The sequence below is a fragment of the Aspergillus ambiguus genome, assembly GCF_047715705.1.
Source record: "Aspergillus ambiguus strain CBS 117.58 unplaced genomic scaffold BDV59scaffold_64, whole genome shotgun sequence".
Lineage (NCBI taxonomy): Eukaryota > Fungi > Ascomycota > Eurotiomycetes > Eurotiales > Aspergillaceae > Aspergillus > Aspergillus ambiguus.
The window spans coordinates 59755-73413 of NW_027395577.1; the positions used below are offsets into that span (position 1 = coordinate 59755).

At 60.7% G+C, this 13659-nt stretch overlaps 6 protein-coding genes across 6 annotated transcripts; 4 read left to right on the forward strand and 2 right to left on the reverse strand.

The window, feature by feature from the left end:
* Positions 1-19: 19 nt before the first annotated feature.
* On the reverse strand, positions 20-2471 carry BDV59DRAFT_189298 (GMC family oxidoreductase). Its single transcript, XM_073691582.1, has 2 exons — positions 1629-2471; positions 20-1532 (listed from the first exon to the last, which is right to left on the reverse strand). The coding sequence occupies exons 1-2, from the start codon at positions 1873-1875 to the stop codon at positions 151-153; spliced, it is 1629 nt and encodes a 542-aa protein (XP_073542874.1). The 5' UTR covers positions 1876-2471; the 3' UTR covers positions 20-150.
* A 134-nt stretch (positions 2472-2605) lies between these two features.
* On the forward strand, positions 2606-4260 carry BDV59DRAFT_189299 (aldehyde dehydrogenase domain-containing protein). The gene is made up of 2 exons (XM_073691583.1): positions 2606-3122; positions 3204-4260. The coding sequence occupies exons 1-2, from the start codon at positions 2641-2643 to the stop codon at positions 4219-4221; spliced, it is 1500 nt and encodes a 499-aa protein (XP_073542875.1). The 5' UTR covers positions 2606-2640; the 3' UTR covers positions 4222-4260.
* Positions 4261-4353: 93 nt separating this feature from the next.
* Positions 4354-5916, reverse strand: BDV59DRAFT_189300 (putative glucosamine-6-phosphate deaminase). The gene is made up of 4 exons (XM_073691584.1): positions 5803-5916; positions 5686-5747; positions 5485-5633; positions 4354-5429 (listed from the first exon to the last, which is right to left on the reverse strand). Coding segments are annotated over exons 1-4 (1080 nt in total). The 5' UTR covers positions 5805-5916; the 3' UTR covers positions 4354-4562.
* A 931-nt stretch (positions 5917-6847) lies between these two features.
* On the forward strand, positions 6848-9695 carry BDV59DRAFT_196743 (putative beta-N-acetylglucosaminidase; the record flags this gene model as incomplete). The annotated part of the gene is made up of 3 exons (XM_073692766.1): positions 6848-6944; positions 6997-9509; positions 9582-9695. The coding sequence occupies 3 exons, from the start codon at positions 6848-6850 to the stop codon at positions 9693-9695; spliced, it is 2724 nt and encodes a 907-aa protein (XP_073542877.1).
* Positions 9696-10273: 578 nt separating this feature from the next.
* BDV59DRAFT_189307 (uncharacterized protein) lies at positions 10274-11347 on the forward strand. The gene has a single exon (XM_073691585.1). The coding sequence runs from the start codon at positions 10505-10507 to the stop codon at positions 10823-10825; it is 321 nt and encodes a 106-aa protein (XP_073542878.1). The 5' UTR covers positions 10274-10504; the 3' UTR covers positions 10826-11347.
* A 410-nt stretch (positions 11348-11757) lies between these two features.
* BDV59DRAFT_206387 (uncharacterized protein) lies at positions 11758-13599 on the forward strand (the record flags this gene model as incomplete). The annotated part of the gene is made up of 2 exons (XM_073694787.1): positions 11758-11900; positions 11961-13599. 2 exons carry the CDS (start codon positions 11758-11760, stop codon positions 13597-13599), a joined length of 1782 nt encoding a protein of 593 aa, XP_073542879.1.
* Between the last annotated feature and the right edge of the window lie 60 nt (positions 13600-13659).

Here is a 13659-nt window from a genome sequence, read left to right on the forward strand (position 1 = left end):
TCTGCGTACCTATGCTGATGCCGTATTCACATACTCTCTGTATTGTATTGGCTAGGAATGCTACAAATCAATCCAAACACCTTGCTAGCTAATCAAACATGCATCCGCCCAAAAACCTCCTTTTTAGAGCTTGCATAACTCATAAACCTCTTACAGACGCGGCTGCTCGCGCTTCCATCCCGCCTCCTCCGCAATCATCTCCGCCGCCCGCTCGCCGATCGCCAGCACCGTCAGCATCGGGTTGATGCTGGGCATGTCCGGGAACACGCCGGCGTCCGCGATCCGGACCTTCTGCAGCCCGCGCACCTTCAGCTGGTGGTCCACAACCGCCATCGGGTCGCGCGTCACGTCGCCCATCTTGGTCGTGCCGGCCGGGTGGTACACCGTGTGCGCCACGCGGCGGCCGTACTCGGACAGCTCCTCGTCCGTCTGCACCTGCGGGCCCGGCGCCACCTCGCGCTTGATCCAGTCCTTGAACGGCGCCTGCTTGGCGATCTGCCGCGCCGCCTTCAGGCCCGCCACGATCGTCGCCGCGTCGTAGCCCTCCGGGTCCGTGAAGTAGCGGAAGTCCAGCGCCGGCTTGACGCTCGGGTCCGCCGACGTCAGGTAGATGCGCCCGCGCGAGCGCGGCCGCGGGATGTTGGGCGTCATGCAGAAGGCGTCCACCGGCTCGTCGTAGCCCAGCCGCGTCGTGTTGAGGCAGAACGGGATCTGGTAGCAGTGCATCATGATGTCGGCGGCGCGACCGTCCGAGCCGGCGGCGTTGGGCAGCTCGCGGCGCAGGAAGATCCCCGCGTCCGAGTCCATGGTCGTCTGGTTGGGCGGCACCGGCCGGTTGAGCTCCCAGAGGATGATGCTCTCCGGGTGGTCCAGCAGGTTCTCGCCGACTCCGGAGATGTTCTTGACCACCGGGATGCCCAGCGACTTCAGCTGCTCCTGCGGACCCAGTCCGGACAGCAGCATCAGCCGGCAGGTGTCGACGGCGCCCGCGCAGAGGATGGTCTCCTTCTTGGGGCGCAGGGTGTGCTTGACGCCCGACTGCAGGGTCACGTCCACGCCGGTCACGGTGTCGCCCTCGACGTTCACGCGCGACACCCAGGCGTTGGTGAGGATCGTCAGGTTGGGGCGCTTCTCCTCGCCGCGCAGGATGGGGTGGATGTAGGCGACGCTGGCGCTGCTGCGGCGGCCGTCGTCCGGGTTGTAGGAGACGGAGAAGAACCCGACACCCTCGGTCAGCTGGCCCTTGGAGCGGATCTCCTTGTTGAAGTCAGGGATGATCGGGATGTCCATGGCGCTGGAGCAGGCCTGGACCCAGTCCTTGCACAGCTGGTTGCGGTGACGGCTGTGGACGGGCTGGACGGTGTTACGCAGGTTGTCCAACACCCGGGTGAAGGTGTCAAAGGACCAGCCCTTGCAGCCTTGCGCCTCCCATCGCTTGCAGTCATATTCGAAGGGACGGAACGAGATGAGGGTGTTGTGGCTGGAGCAGCCGCCCAGGACCTTGGCACGGGAGTGCCGGATATGACTGTTACCTGGAAGGGGTCAGTTTTTATTTGGGCTTGAAGTAAGGGAAGCGGTTTCGAGTCCGTTGCCCGTCGGTGTAAAACGTGCAATGCAGTGTAACATACCCATGGGCTGCTCGGTGGTGGGATAATCGTAGTCGAGTTCACCGCCCAGCAGGTTGAGCCATTCTCGCAGGTTCAGGACGCGGTCGTCGTTGAAGTCACTGGGACCACCTTCGATAACGAGGATGCGCTTGTTAGGGAGATATTCGGCCAGGCGACTGGCGATGACACAGCCAGCCGTGCCACCTCCAACAATCACATAGTCGTAGCTGTTAACATCGCTGGCGGGGAAGTCGTTGGTGGTCGCCATGTTGGAGATTGGGTGATCCGGACAAGGTTGAGAAGAGCAAAAAAAGAAGAAAAAGAAGAAAAAGAAGAAGAGAAGAAGACGGAGTACGCCTAATAAGAATCGGTGTACGCAGTAAGTTAAATCAGGTACCGGCGAAGTAGTGACTGAAGAAGATGCGGTGATCGGCCATCGGCCATCGCCATCAGCCCATTTTTTTTAACAAGTTTTGGAGATCGTTCTGTGGTTCCAACGCTGGTTCCCCACCGGATGCAAGCAGCACCGCCAATAATCCGGACAATTAGATAAGAAAAACGGGGCATGCGGCGGCATTCCACAACCGATGCAGGCGGACTATCCCCTTTCCAGGCAGGTCGGGTGAGAAAAATCCACTTGAACCATGAGAGAGAAGTCTTAGTGCTGGTTCGGCCAGTGAGAGGGACGGTGTCGACGGGAGACCTGCAGCCACGGTCCACGCGGATATCGACGGTGCACAGAGTATGAAGTATGTGTGCGTACGGAGTACTGCGTAGAGGAAAAGATGCCCAGGTTGGGCACTGCAATCCGGCCGTACTCCATCCGGTGTAGTCAAACGATGTGGAGATGAACAGGAGGAGAGGATGGAGAGTGGACGGGTTGAGAGAGTGAGAGCGAAAGAAAGAGAATCCGGTGATGGCGGTGAGGGGATGACTAAGCCCTCCATACTTTGCTCCATCTGCGTCTCCAGCTTCATACTTCCTTCACCTCTTCAACTCTCCAACTCCTCAACTCCTTCTCTCTCTCCCCATCATGTCCTCGCCCATCCCTCCCCGTCACCTCTTCTATGACGGAAAGGCTCAACCAGCCTCTTCCGGTAAAACCTTCCAGACCATCAACCCCTCCAACGCTACCCCGCTGGCCGATATCCCCATCGCCTCCCACTCCGACATCGATGCCGCCATCGCCGCCGGAGACCGCGCATTCCCCTCCTGGTCGCAGACCCCGCCCATTGCGCGCGCCCGCATCCTCCACAAGGCCGCTGCCCTCCTCCGCGAGCGAAACGACGAGATTGCCCGCGTCGAATCCCTCGACTCCGGCAAGGCCTTCACCGAAACGAGCACCGTCGATGTCGTCACCGGCGCCGATGTCCTGGAGTACTACGCCAACCTGGTCGGCGGCGGCGGCCTGAACGGCGAAACCACCCAGCTCAGAGAAGACGCCTGGGTGTACACCAAGAAGGCGCCATTGGGCGTCTGCGCGGGGATTGGCGCCTGGAACTATCCCATCCAGATGTACGTGACCGTCCCCTCCCCCCTCCCCCCTCCCCCCGGTCTTTGCGTGGTGAACCCCCTCTTCTAACCTGCGCCTCGCAGCGCCCTGTGGAAGTCGGCGCCGTGTCTGGCCGCCGGAAACACCATGGTCTACAAGCCGAGCGAATTCACCCCGCTGCACGCGCAGACCCTCGCCGAGATCTACCGGGAAGCCGGCCTTCCCGACGGGGTGTTCAACGTCGTGTACGGCGCCGGCGACGTGGGCGCATACCTGACGGCGCACCCGGCCATCGCCAAGGTCTCCTTCACGGGGCAGGTCTCCACGGGGATGAAGGTGGCCGGGTCGGCGGCCAGCCACATGAAGTACGTGACGATGGAGCTGGGCGGCAAGAGCCCGCTGCTGGTGCTCCCGGACGCGGATGTGGAGAATGCGGTCAACGGCGCGATGATGGCCAACTTCTACAGCACGGGGCAGGTGTGCACGAACGGCACGCGCGTGTTCGTGCCGGCCGCCATGAAGCCGGCCTTTGAGCAGCGCCTGCTCGAGAAGATGCCGCATGTGCGCCCCGGCCCACTCTTCGACCCGGCCACCAACTTCGGTCCGCTCAGCTCCGCCGTCCACCTCGACAAGGTCTCCGCGTACATCCGCCACGGCATCGAAGTCGACAAGGCGACCATCTTGGCGGGCGGGCTCGGCAAGCCGCACGGTCTGCCCGCGGACCTGGAGAAGGGCTTCTGGGTCCGCCCGACTGTCTTCACCGACTGCACGGACGAGATGCGCATCGTGAAGGAGGAGATCTTCGGCCCCGTCATGTCCATCCTGTACTATCAGACCGTGGAGGAGGCCGTCCGCCGCGCCAACGCCACCGAGCTCGGCCTCGCCGCGGGGGTCTTCACCAAGGACCTGAACCTCGCTCACCGCATTATCGACCAGCTCCAGGCCGGTATCACCTGGGTCAACACCTGGGGGGAGAGTCCCGCCGAGATGGCGGTCGGCGGTTGGAAGAAGAGCGGCGTGGGGGTTGAGAATGGCCGTCGCGGCATTGAAGCCTGGGTGAAGAACAAGAGCACCTTGGTGGATATGTGTGGGGAAGTGCCGAATGTGTTTGCCAAGCTGTAGCCTGTGGTAAAAAGTAGATACGCATAATGAATGTTGAACATATCCCTATAAGGGCAGTAGGATATAACTATACGAAGGTAACTTACGTAAATCTACACACCAACAGATAGATAGAATATATTACTCAATTGTCTAATCTAGAGCCATTTATAAGCAATAACACCTAACGAACCATCTATAATCATTTCATAGACATAGCGAGAGACGCAATCCCAGTAATGCAAGCAACGTATGAACCTAAGTATTGTACGCCCAGAAATAATGTGACAACTAGACTCCGAAAACCACCAATTCCGTCCCAGATCCTCCTCGTCGAACCGCCCGGCGACTAATTCGATCACTCAGTGAAAGGCCACCCGGGCACCCATGCGGTCGAACATCAGGTCGCCCTTCAGGGTCGAGTCGAGGCCGCTGATGGCCGAGTCGACCATGCGGGAGGACATGCTGTCGGGGGTCAGCTCGTCATCCTCGAGGGACTGGTTCAGCTCGGTGTTGATGCGGAGATCCTTGGGGACCTTGGGCGGGGTGGAGGCCGGGGTGGGCTGCTGAGGCTTCGACTTGGGGGCCGCATGGGCGGCCGGGACGTGAGTCCGGGGCCGGTAGACGAGTGGGGGTCCCTGGGTGCGGGCATCGGTGCCGGACTGCTCGATGGACTCGAAGTAGCGCACCGTCTTGACCTTCAGCTCCAGGGTGGCGTCGCGGTCGCAGACGATGAGCGGATGCGGGTGCATCTGCAGGGCCGAGAGGGTCCACATGTGGTTTATGCCGCCCTCGAGGCCCTTCTCGACGGCGATGGCCTTGTGGGCGCCGGTGGCGACGATGACGACCTCGCGGGCGTCCATGATCGTCTGGATGCCGACAGTGAGGGCCATGCGGGGCACCTTGTCGACGTCGTTGTCGAAGAAGCGCGAGTTGGCCAGGATGGTGTCGTAGGCCAGGGTCTTGACACGGGTACGGCTGCTCAGAGAGGAGCCGGGCTCGTTGAAGGCGATGTGACCGTCCGGACCGACACCGCCGAGGAAGAGCTCAATGCCGCCGTAGCGGGCGATGCGGGCCTCGAAGGCGGCGCATTCGGCGGCTAGATCGGGGGCATTACCGTCGAGGATGTTGATGTTCTGTGGGGGAATGTCGACGTGCGAGAAGAAGTGCTTGTACATGAAGCTGTGATAGGATTCAGGGTGATCACGGGGAAGACCGACATATTCATCCTGTGGGGTTCAGGTCAGTATGGGAGGATGAATAGGGCAGCGAGGAGGGACATACCATGTTGAAGGTGACGACATGCTTGAAGGAGATGTCGCCGGCGCGATGGCGTCGGACAAGGGTCTTGTAAATGGCTTCCGGGCTACTGCCGGTGGGAAGACCGAGCACGAAGGGCTGTTTCTCGGAGGGTTTGAAGGTGTTGATGCGGCCTGTTGGAGTTAGCAGATGCCGGATAGAAGATGGAGGACCGGTTGGACCTACTGATGATATAGTCCGCAATGTACTCGGAGACTTCGAGACTGGATTCTCTGATAATCACTCTCCTGCGGCGGGTTAGCGGGAAGTAAGTTGATAGTGGCGGGAGGCTGCAGGATGTACATGATGAGTGACGTAAGGGTATGCGATGCAAGAGGAGGCTAAAGTGCAGAGTCGAAGAGGGTGAGGCAGATGGAAGGAGAAGAGGAGATGCGGAGATGAGGACGAAGAGGAGGACGAAGATGGAAAGATGAAGGAAATGAAGACAGAAATCCACGTCAACGGCTGGACCGTGGGTCGCTGTTGCTGTTACCGTCATCGGAGGGTGACTGCCAGATGCGACTCTCTACAGTGGACATTGATGATCTACAGAGTATACCCAGTTACTATAGACATTTCCCTTTTCTTATTGAGTATCACTCTTTCTGTCGATTCTATCATTTCTGTTTATCTTTATTTTTATTCAATTCTATCCAACTATATTCTCTATCCTATATTCAGCAGTGATTAGATCGATGCCCGTCCTTAGCATTTTTAGGATGAGGTCGATAAGGTGGCAACGGAGTGGTTGCATTCGGCCTGCAAACCCGGGGAAAGTGCAACCTCGGGGTGGTTGCAACCGTTGACTCGTATCGGTATTGTACGGTATCAGTCACCCCATCACGTGACATCCCTCAACCTCCTCGATTCTCCCTCTTCCTCCCTCCTCAACGTCCAATATCTTGATCAAGTACGGAATTTGATAACCCCAGACATGACATCATCCCCCTGTGCTTCCTGTTCTTCCTGCATCCTGGCTGAAGAACCCATGCCGACACCGTAAGCTCTCGGCTCCAGCTCCAGCTCCACCCGTCGGCATTTTCTCCCCAACCTGTCGCAGAGCTTGTATCAACCCCTCGTGCATCTCCCTCGTCGTTTGCAGCCATCTGATTCCTCTCCCTCTCTTCCGTCGACAATTCCCCCCCGAGACTGTGGGCCATTGCCCGCCCTCCCGAGTCATGGGTCCCAGAGAGGACATGCTGCCTCCGGGTTGGGAGGACCTAGACAGGTACGCGCGTCTTACTCACCTCTCACTATACATCCACCTCCCCGCCCTTAACATCTTCCATTATACCGACTTCCTCCCATCGCCAACTGACCATGCAGGCAAATGGGTCAACTCTTCATGATGGGCTTCGACGGCACCTCCGTCAGCCCCCAGATTCGCTCCCTCATTGAGAACTACCACCTCGGCTCCGTCCTCTTGACCGCCAAAAATCTCAAATGTTCTTCGTCTCTATCATTCCTGTCGAATGGACACTAACCCCTCCGGTACAGCCGCCGAAGATGCCACCCGCCTGGTCCTCGAACTGCAGACCATCGCCCGCGAGGCCGGTCATCCCGTCCCCCTCCTAATCGCCCTGGACCAGGAGAATGGCGGCGTCAACAGTCTCTACGATGAGATCTTCATCCGACAGTTCCCCAGCGCCATGGGTATCGCCGCCACCGGCTCCAAGGCCCTCGCCCATGACGTTGCTCTGGCCACCGCCCAAGAACTCAAGGCCGTCGGTGTCAATTGGATCCTAGGCCCGGTCCTGGACGTCCTCACCAACGTCCGCAGTCAACCTCTCGGCGTCCGCACCACCGGCGATGACCCCCAGGAGGTCTCTCAGTATGGCGTCGAGTTCATGAAGGGCTACCGGGAAGCCGGCCTCGTCACCTGCGGCAAGCATTTCCCTTCCTACGGCAACCTGGAATTTCTGGGCTCCCACACCGACGTCCCCATCATCACCGAATCCCTGGAGCAGCTCAGTCTGACCGCCCTGGTGCCGTTCCGCAACGCCATCATCCACGGCCTGGATTCCATGATGGTCGGCGGCGTCTCCATGTCCTCCGCCGGTGTCAATGTCATGCATGCCTGTCTCAGCGAGCAAGTCGTCGACGACCTGCTCCGCAAAGACCTGCAGTTCAACGGCGTCGTCGTCTCGGAATGCCTGGAGATGGAAGCTCTCACGCACAACATCGGCGTGGGCGGCGGCACCGTCATGGCCAAGAACGCCGGCTGCGATATCGTCCTCCTGTGCCGATCCTTCCCCGTCCAGCAGGAGGCCATCAACGGGCTGAAGCTGGGCGTCGAGAACGGCATCATCGGCCGCGCGCGCATCGAACAGTCGCTGCGCCGCGTCCTGCAACTCAAGGCCAAATGCACCTCCTGGGACCAGGCGCTCAATCCGCCGGGCGTGCCGTCCCTCACGCAGATGCAGCCTTCCCACACGAGTCTGTCCACCCGCGCATACAACAGCTCCATCTCCGTCATACGCGACAAGAAGAACCTCCTCCCCCTCTCCAATATCCTCGAACCCACCGAAGAACTCCTCCTGCTGACCCCGCTCGTGAAGCCCCTGCCGGCCTCTGCCGTGTCGCGCACCGTGGCCGAGCACCTGAACTCATCCATCGACCTCACGGCCTTCGACCGCACCGCCTCCGTGCTCAGCGGCGAGAGCGTCTTCAAAGAGCTCGGCCGGTCCCTCTCGCGCCAACGCAATGGCCGTGTCCTCCACACGTCCTACACCGCGAACGGCGTCCGCCCCGTCCATGAAAACCTCATCGACCGCGCCAGCGCCGTCATCGTCGTCACCGCCGACGCCAACCGCAATCTGTACCAGCAGGGCTTTACCAAACACGTATCGATGATCTGCCGGTCCCAGTTCACCCCGACTGGGGAGCATCGCGAAAAGCCCATGATTGTGGTCGCTGCGAGCTCCCCCTACGACTTTGCCACCGATCTCTCGATCGGGACGTACGTCTGCACCTACGACTTCACGGAGACTGCCCTGGAAGCGCTGGTGAAGGTGCTCTACGGCGAATTGACCCCGATGGGCGCGCTGCCGGGGTCCATCAGCCGCAGCCAGAAGCTGCATCAGGCGCGCCAGCACTGGCTGGTGGAGAACTGGAACGAAGAGCGCGACGCGCACGCACTGGACTCGCTCCTGGCGGCGGTGCGCGGCGACTCCCCGCATGGGGAGCTATCGGAGCTGCTGGGCGTGACGTCGGGCAGTTTCATCCTGCGGCGGGAGGAGATCGAGGAGTCGCACTTTGTCGTGCGGAACAGCAGCACACAGGCGCTGTATGGCTTCTGCTCGACATACTACTTCCAATCCACCGGCACGGGGGTCATCGGGTCGCTCCTCGTCGACCCGGCGCGCCGCAAACTCGGCATCGGGAGCTCGCTCCACCACCGCGCCATCCGCACGCTCCTGCAGCGCACCGGCGTGAAGCGCTTCCAGCTCGGCTCCCGCCTGCCGGGCATCTACCTGGGCATTCCGGCCGCGAACCCGGTCGAGCGCAAGCGCCTGCGCCAGTGGTTCGCCAACCTCGGCTGGAACACGTCCCTGTCGCGGCCGGTGTGCAGCGTCATCCTGCGCGGTCTGTCGACGTGGATGCCCCCGGATGGGCTGATCCAGGGGCTGCAGAACGCGGAGATCGCCTACGATCTGGTCTACGGGTATGACTATGCCGCGGCGATCCTCGACCATGTCCGGACGAATTCGCGCCAGGGCGTGATCGACATCTACAAGGCGGCGCTGGGGGGCGCGCCGAACTGCGGCATCATCCGGGCCACGCGACCGGGCGACGGAGCCATCCTGGGCAGCGTGGTGGTGTACAATCAACGGTCGACGTTGGCGGAGAACATGCCGGCGTTGAAGGCGGCGCATGGGCCTGCGGGCGGCATCTCGTCGCCCGTCATCTCGCCGTCGGTGGGCGAGTATGCTACAGTGATGCAGGGGTTGGTATTGCTGGGGATTAAGCAGATTCGCAAGCAGGGGGCGGAGGCGGCGATAATCGATTGTGTGAGTATTCATTCATTCTCGGGGTGGATTGGGGGGGATTGTGTGTTTACAAGGGCTAACGTTATTGGGCAGGTTGATGGCGACAGCAACTTCGACTGTGTGTCGGGGATTGGGTTTGGGACTCTGCACAGCTTCGAGGAGGTGAACTGCGATGCAGGGACGTGGACGATCCTGACGGCGTCCTGAGGGATATTTGGGATTTAGCATGGCGTTAGAGATCATAGCGTTTTCTGGTTTATATTGATACCTATCGACTTCTTGATGGATTGATCATACCACTAGGGTAGTTGAGTGATTAAGGAGAGGGTGGATATCTGGCACTGTCCAATGACTAGAGCATGGGTTATCATGCATGCAGCTCAGCCGAGGATATCCCCAGGGCTCGTGAAGATGGAGACCCGCGAGAGGCCCTCGACCAGGGGGGTTGTATACGAGATGAAGCGCGCTGGGGACGAAGCAATCACCGCTGTGATCGCTCCCGGGGCATAAAGCGATCTCCTGCTCCGCCGCCAGCCGGTCCAACTCGGCGGAGGTGATTGGAGCTGGGATGAGATTGCGGGAGGGGATGAGGAGAACGGGCACGGCTAGGTGCTGACGGGGGCACTAGCAGGGGCTAGCAGGGTCTCGGGGGGCGCTGATTAGCCGGGGGACCCGCCTCCCAACGATGGGCGACGGGCGCCCCCGCCACTGTTTTCGGGGGGTCGGAGGCAGACTTGGGCCCGCTCCCACCAGAGTCGGACGGGGGGAGGCCAGCCTGATTTGCTTGATCGTTTGCGGCTGGGCCCACCGAGCGGTTTTAGTCGTGCCTGTTGCGGGACTCCTATAGGAGCGCTGTTGGATTTTACTTTCTTGTTCTTTTGCTCTTTTGGTTCGGGGGCCTTTTTGATCCTGGATGGTGGCCGGAATGCGGGCTCCATGGGATATTCAGGTACGGACGGGTATGTGGGAGGGTATGGTGATGCAAGGGAGGAAGAGGAGATGAGTGCCTCGTGGAGATGCGAGGAGTAAGGAGTCTAACGGTTGGGAGTCTATCGATCTGTCTATTGCCTGTCTGTCTGTCGGTCCGGTCTCTCTCTCCCTCTGTCTGTTCGTGGCTGGGTAGACCCTGGACATCCACCTGGAGAACCGGATGGAGACTTCATTCCGGGTCGCCACCGGATTGGGCTGGCGGGCAGGGACCAGAGAAGTCTATTCTTAGCGGGCACGATAGGCCAGTTGAAAGGGAGTCGTCGGTCTCTCGTGATCGGGCGAGGGAGCACAGCAGCACCTCGTGTTTCACCAAGCTGCACGAGAGAGTTTGGGTGATCAGCGGGTGAGGGGTGTTCTAGAAGGATGTGAGCCGGTCCCTACACTCGATCGACATGGAGTTCGTTGGAGATACTTCCGGTGCTTCAGAGATTCAGGGCCTTCAGGTCCCTGGGAGGCTTCATTGGCAGGACTCCATTCTGGAGACGAGAGACCATGCAGAGCCCCGACTAGTGCGTGATCCTCAACCGCCGACGCGACGGATCAGAGTCGAGGAAGCGGTAGACTTCAGGCGCGGCTGAGACATGCATCGAGAACCAGAGATTCCGGGATGGTGATTGGCATGGATGATGGATCATGCTGGGTGGATTCGCCGTCTTCGGCCCAGAGGATTGTCTTGATGCGGTCGAGTGTCCTCGGAGGAGATGGGAGACTGGGTAGACTGGAGACTGATTGCCAGATGCGTCTGCTCAATCGGAGAGAGGAGTATCAGGGCGAGATGGGAGATAGTAGCCGTGTATAGATAGGAGGGTTTATAGAGCAGAGTCGCGATATGATGATGATAGTATGATAGTATCATGGTAGAATAGTAGAGATAGTCGTAGTAGAGGTATAGCCTGTCAGCTTACGCTCGGATGATTTCCATCCATTCTTCTTCTCTCCTCCTCCTCTTCTCCTTCTTCTTCCTCTTCTCCCTCTTCTCCACTCGCCGGGTCCGTCTTGGTGGTCGGTTCTGCTGCTCCTCCACCGCTCGGGGCATTCCGATCCACTCATACTACATCCTTCTCTTCTTTCACTCTTCACTCTTCACTCTTCAACTCTCTTCCTCCTCCTCCTCCTCTTCTTCCTCCTCTCTCCCACTCGCTTCCTTCTACTTCTCCTCTATCTTCTCCCCTCGCTCTTCTTCGTTCTCTCCTCTTCTACCTTCTCTTCTTCTCTCCCTCTCTCCTCCTCCTCTCCCCTCCCCCCGTCTATCCGTCTATGTCCTAGCCCCTCCGCCACCATGGAGGGCTTCGACACCATGGCCATGCCTTACCTGGCCAGTCCCCTCTCGCTCTCCAACCTCCAAAATGACTATCTCAATTCCATGCCTGGCATGGATCTCCCCGATCAACGCTCCAACTTCGACTCCGAGACCTTTGTCAGGTACTTCTCTTCCTCCCCTCCCGCGCGTCCTCTCTGACACACACCCTCTCTCTCCCCCAGCGATGACATGACCTTCTCCCAAAATCCCCTCCCCGCCTCCTTAAAGCGCTTCTCCTCCGCCTACGAAGATCCTTTCACAGACATGGTCACCCCCTTCGACCCCGTTCCTCCCGATCAACCCTCCGACGCCTCCATCGACCACAACCACAAACTGCTGAGCTTCTCCATTCCCGTCTACAACTTCACCCTCCTCGATTACTCCCTCCGGAGGACCTCCCTCTCCCTTTCCGCCCAGCTCCACGGCATGTTCTTCCTCGCCGAATCGCCCTGGACCACCTCGCCCTCCGAGAACCTGCCGCCCCAGCAAGGCGCCGAGTTGACCTGCTACCGTCGCAACCTCTTCCAGATCACCGGCTCCGTCACCCTCCCCCGGAGTCTGCGCTACATAATGACCGAACAGGGCGATCGCATTCCCATCGTCGCCCAGGAACTCACCGTCTCCGCCACCGAATCCGTCGAGGGCAACGCCGTCAAGATCATCTCCGTCCCCTGGAAGACCCCCGCCGCAAACCCGCCCGCCGAAGACGGCGCCAATCCCGCCGGCGCCGGCGCCAACCCCAAGGTCGAGAAGGAACCCCCTCCCATCCCCTTGGACATCATGGCCGGCCAGGACCTCGACACCGACTACGCCACCTTCCCCATCGCCTGGAAGCGCCTCCAGTTCCGCGTCGCGACCGCCAACAACGGCCGCCGCAAAGAGCTGCAGCAGCACTTCACCGTGCGACTCAAGATCGTCGCCACCCTGTCCACCGGCGCCAAAATCCCCATCTGCGAGGTCCAGTCCGGCCCCGTCATCGTCCGCGGTCGCAGCCCCCGCAACTTCCAGTCGCGCAAGGACCTGCCGCTCAGCGGCAGCGCCGCCGCCTCCAGAAAGAACGCCCAGGCCCATCTCCACCGCACCCCGAACGCGCCTGATGCCACCCCGCGCCTCCATCAGACGCCGGCCAAGCCCAAACCCACCCCGGCGAAGAGCTGCTCCCCCGACACCTCCGCCTCGCAGGCCGCCGCCGCCAGCGCGACCGCGCTTCATCCCTCCCCGGACTGGACCCAGATGCCCCCGGCCACCGCCGCCGGCACCCTGCCGCATTCCTCCCTATACTCACAGTCCAGCCCGGAGTTCTCCCGCGCCGAACACCCTCGCCATCCCAGTGCCGTCGCCGCCCCCATCAACCTCTCCCTCCTGGACGAGGAAGACGCCCCGGACACGGTCAACCTGCACGACCTGACCCGCCCGCCGTCCGCATACCCCCCGGACGCCTCGGCCTCACACAAGACCCTCGCTGGCGACGGCGGCGGCGGCGGTCCCAACAGCGGCGGGGCCTCTGCGCCGCCCCCCGCGAAAATGCGCAAGCTCTCCCACGGAGGTGCCCCCGCGCCGCCCTCGCGACATGCGTCGTCCTCGCTGCCGCTGCTCAGCACGCCCAGTCTCCAGCAGCCGTTTGCCTCCACGCTGCCCTTCCCCAATGAAAGCACCGACCTGCTGTACGAGTACTTCCCGCTCGGCTTGGACGATTGGCAGGCGCCCGTGGATGCCGTGTATCGGCCCCATGTCGTCCATCATACCAACATGCCGGAGATGAAGTTCGTCGGGGCGCGCGGGCGAAATAAGCGCTATTTCGCGGCCGAGGATGTTTTCTAGCTTTCCTCTTGTTTCCTCGATTTCTGGAGGCGGGCGTGACGGCGGGCGTGACGGCGGACG

Bases quoted from the DNA above. Each gene is read 5' to 3' on its own strand.
- BDV59DRAFT_189307 (XM_073691585.1), top strand. From the start codon at position 10,505: ATGCGAGGAGTAAGGAGTCTAACGGTTGGGAGTCTATCGATCTGTCTA.
- BDV59DRAFT_189300 (XM_073691584.1), bottom strand. The intron at 5,634-5,685 runs GTAGGTCCAACC...TAACTCCAACAG, and splicing joins CATTGCGGACTATATCATCA to GCCGCATCAACACCTTCAAA. The intron at 5,430-5,484 runs GTATGTCCCTCC...TGAACCCCACAG, and splicing joins ATGTCGTCACCTTCAACATG to GATGAATATGTCGGTCTTCC.
- BDV59DRAFT_189299 (XM_073691583.1), top strand. From the start codon at position 2,641: ATGTCCTCGCCCATCCCTCCCCGTCACCTCTTCTATGACGGAAAGGCT. The intron at 3,123-3,203 runs GTACGTGACCGT...TGCGCCTCGCAG, and splicing joins TGGAACTATCCCATCCAGAT to CGCCCTGTGGAAGTCGGCGC.
- BDV59DRAFT_189298 (XM_073691582.1), bottom strand. From the start codon at position 1,875: ATGGCGACCACCAACGACTTCCCCGCCAGCGATGTTAACAGCTACGAC. The intron at 1,533-1,628 runs GTATGTTACACT...GACCCCTTCCAG, and splicing joins CACCACCGAGCAGCCCATGG to GTAACAGTCATATCCGGCAC.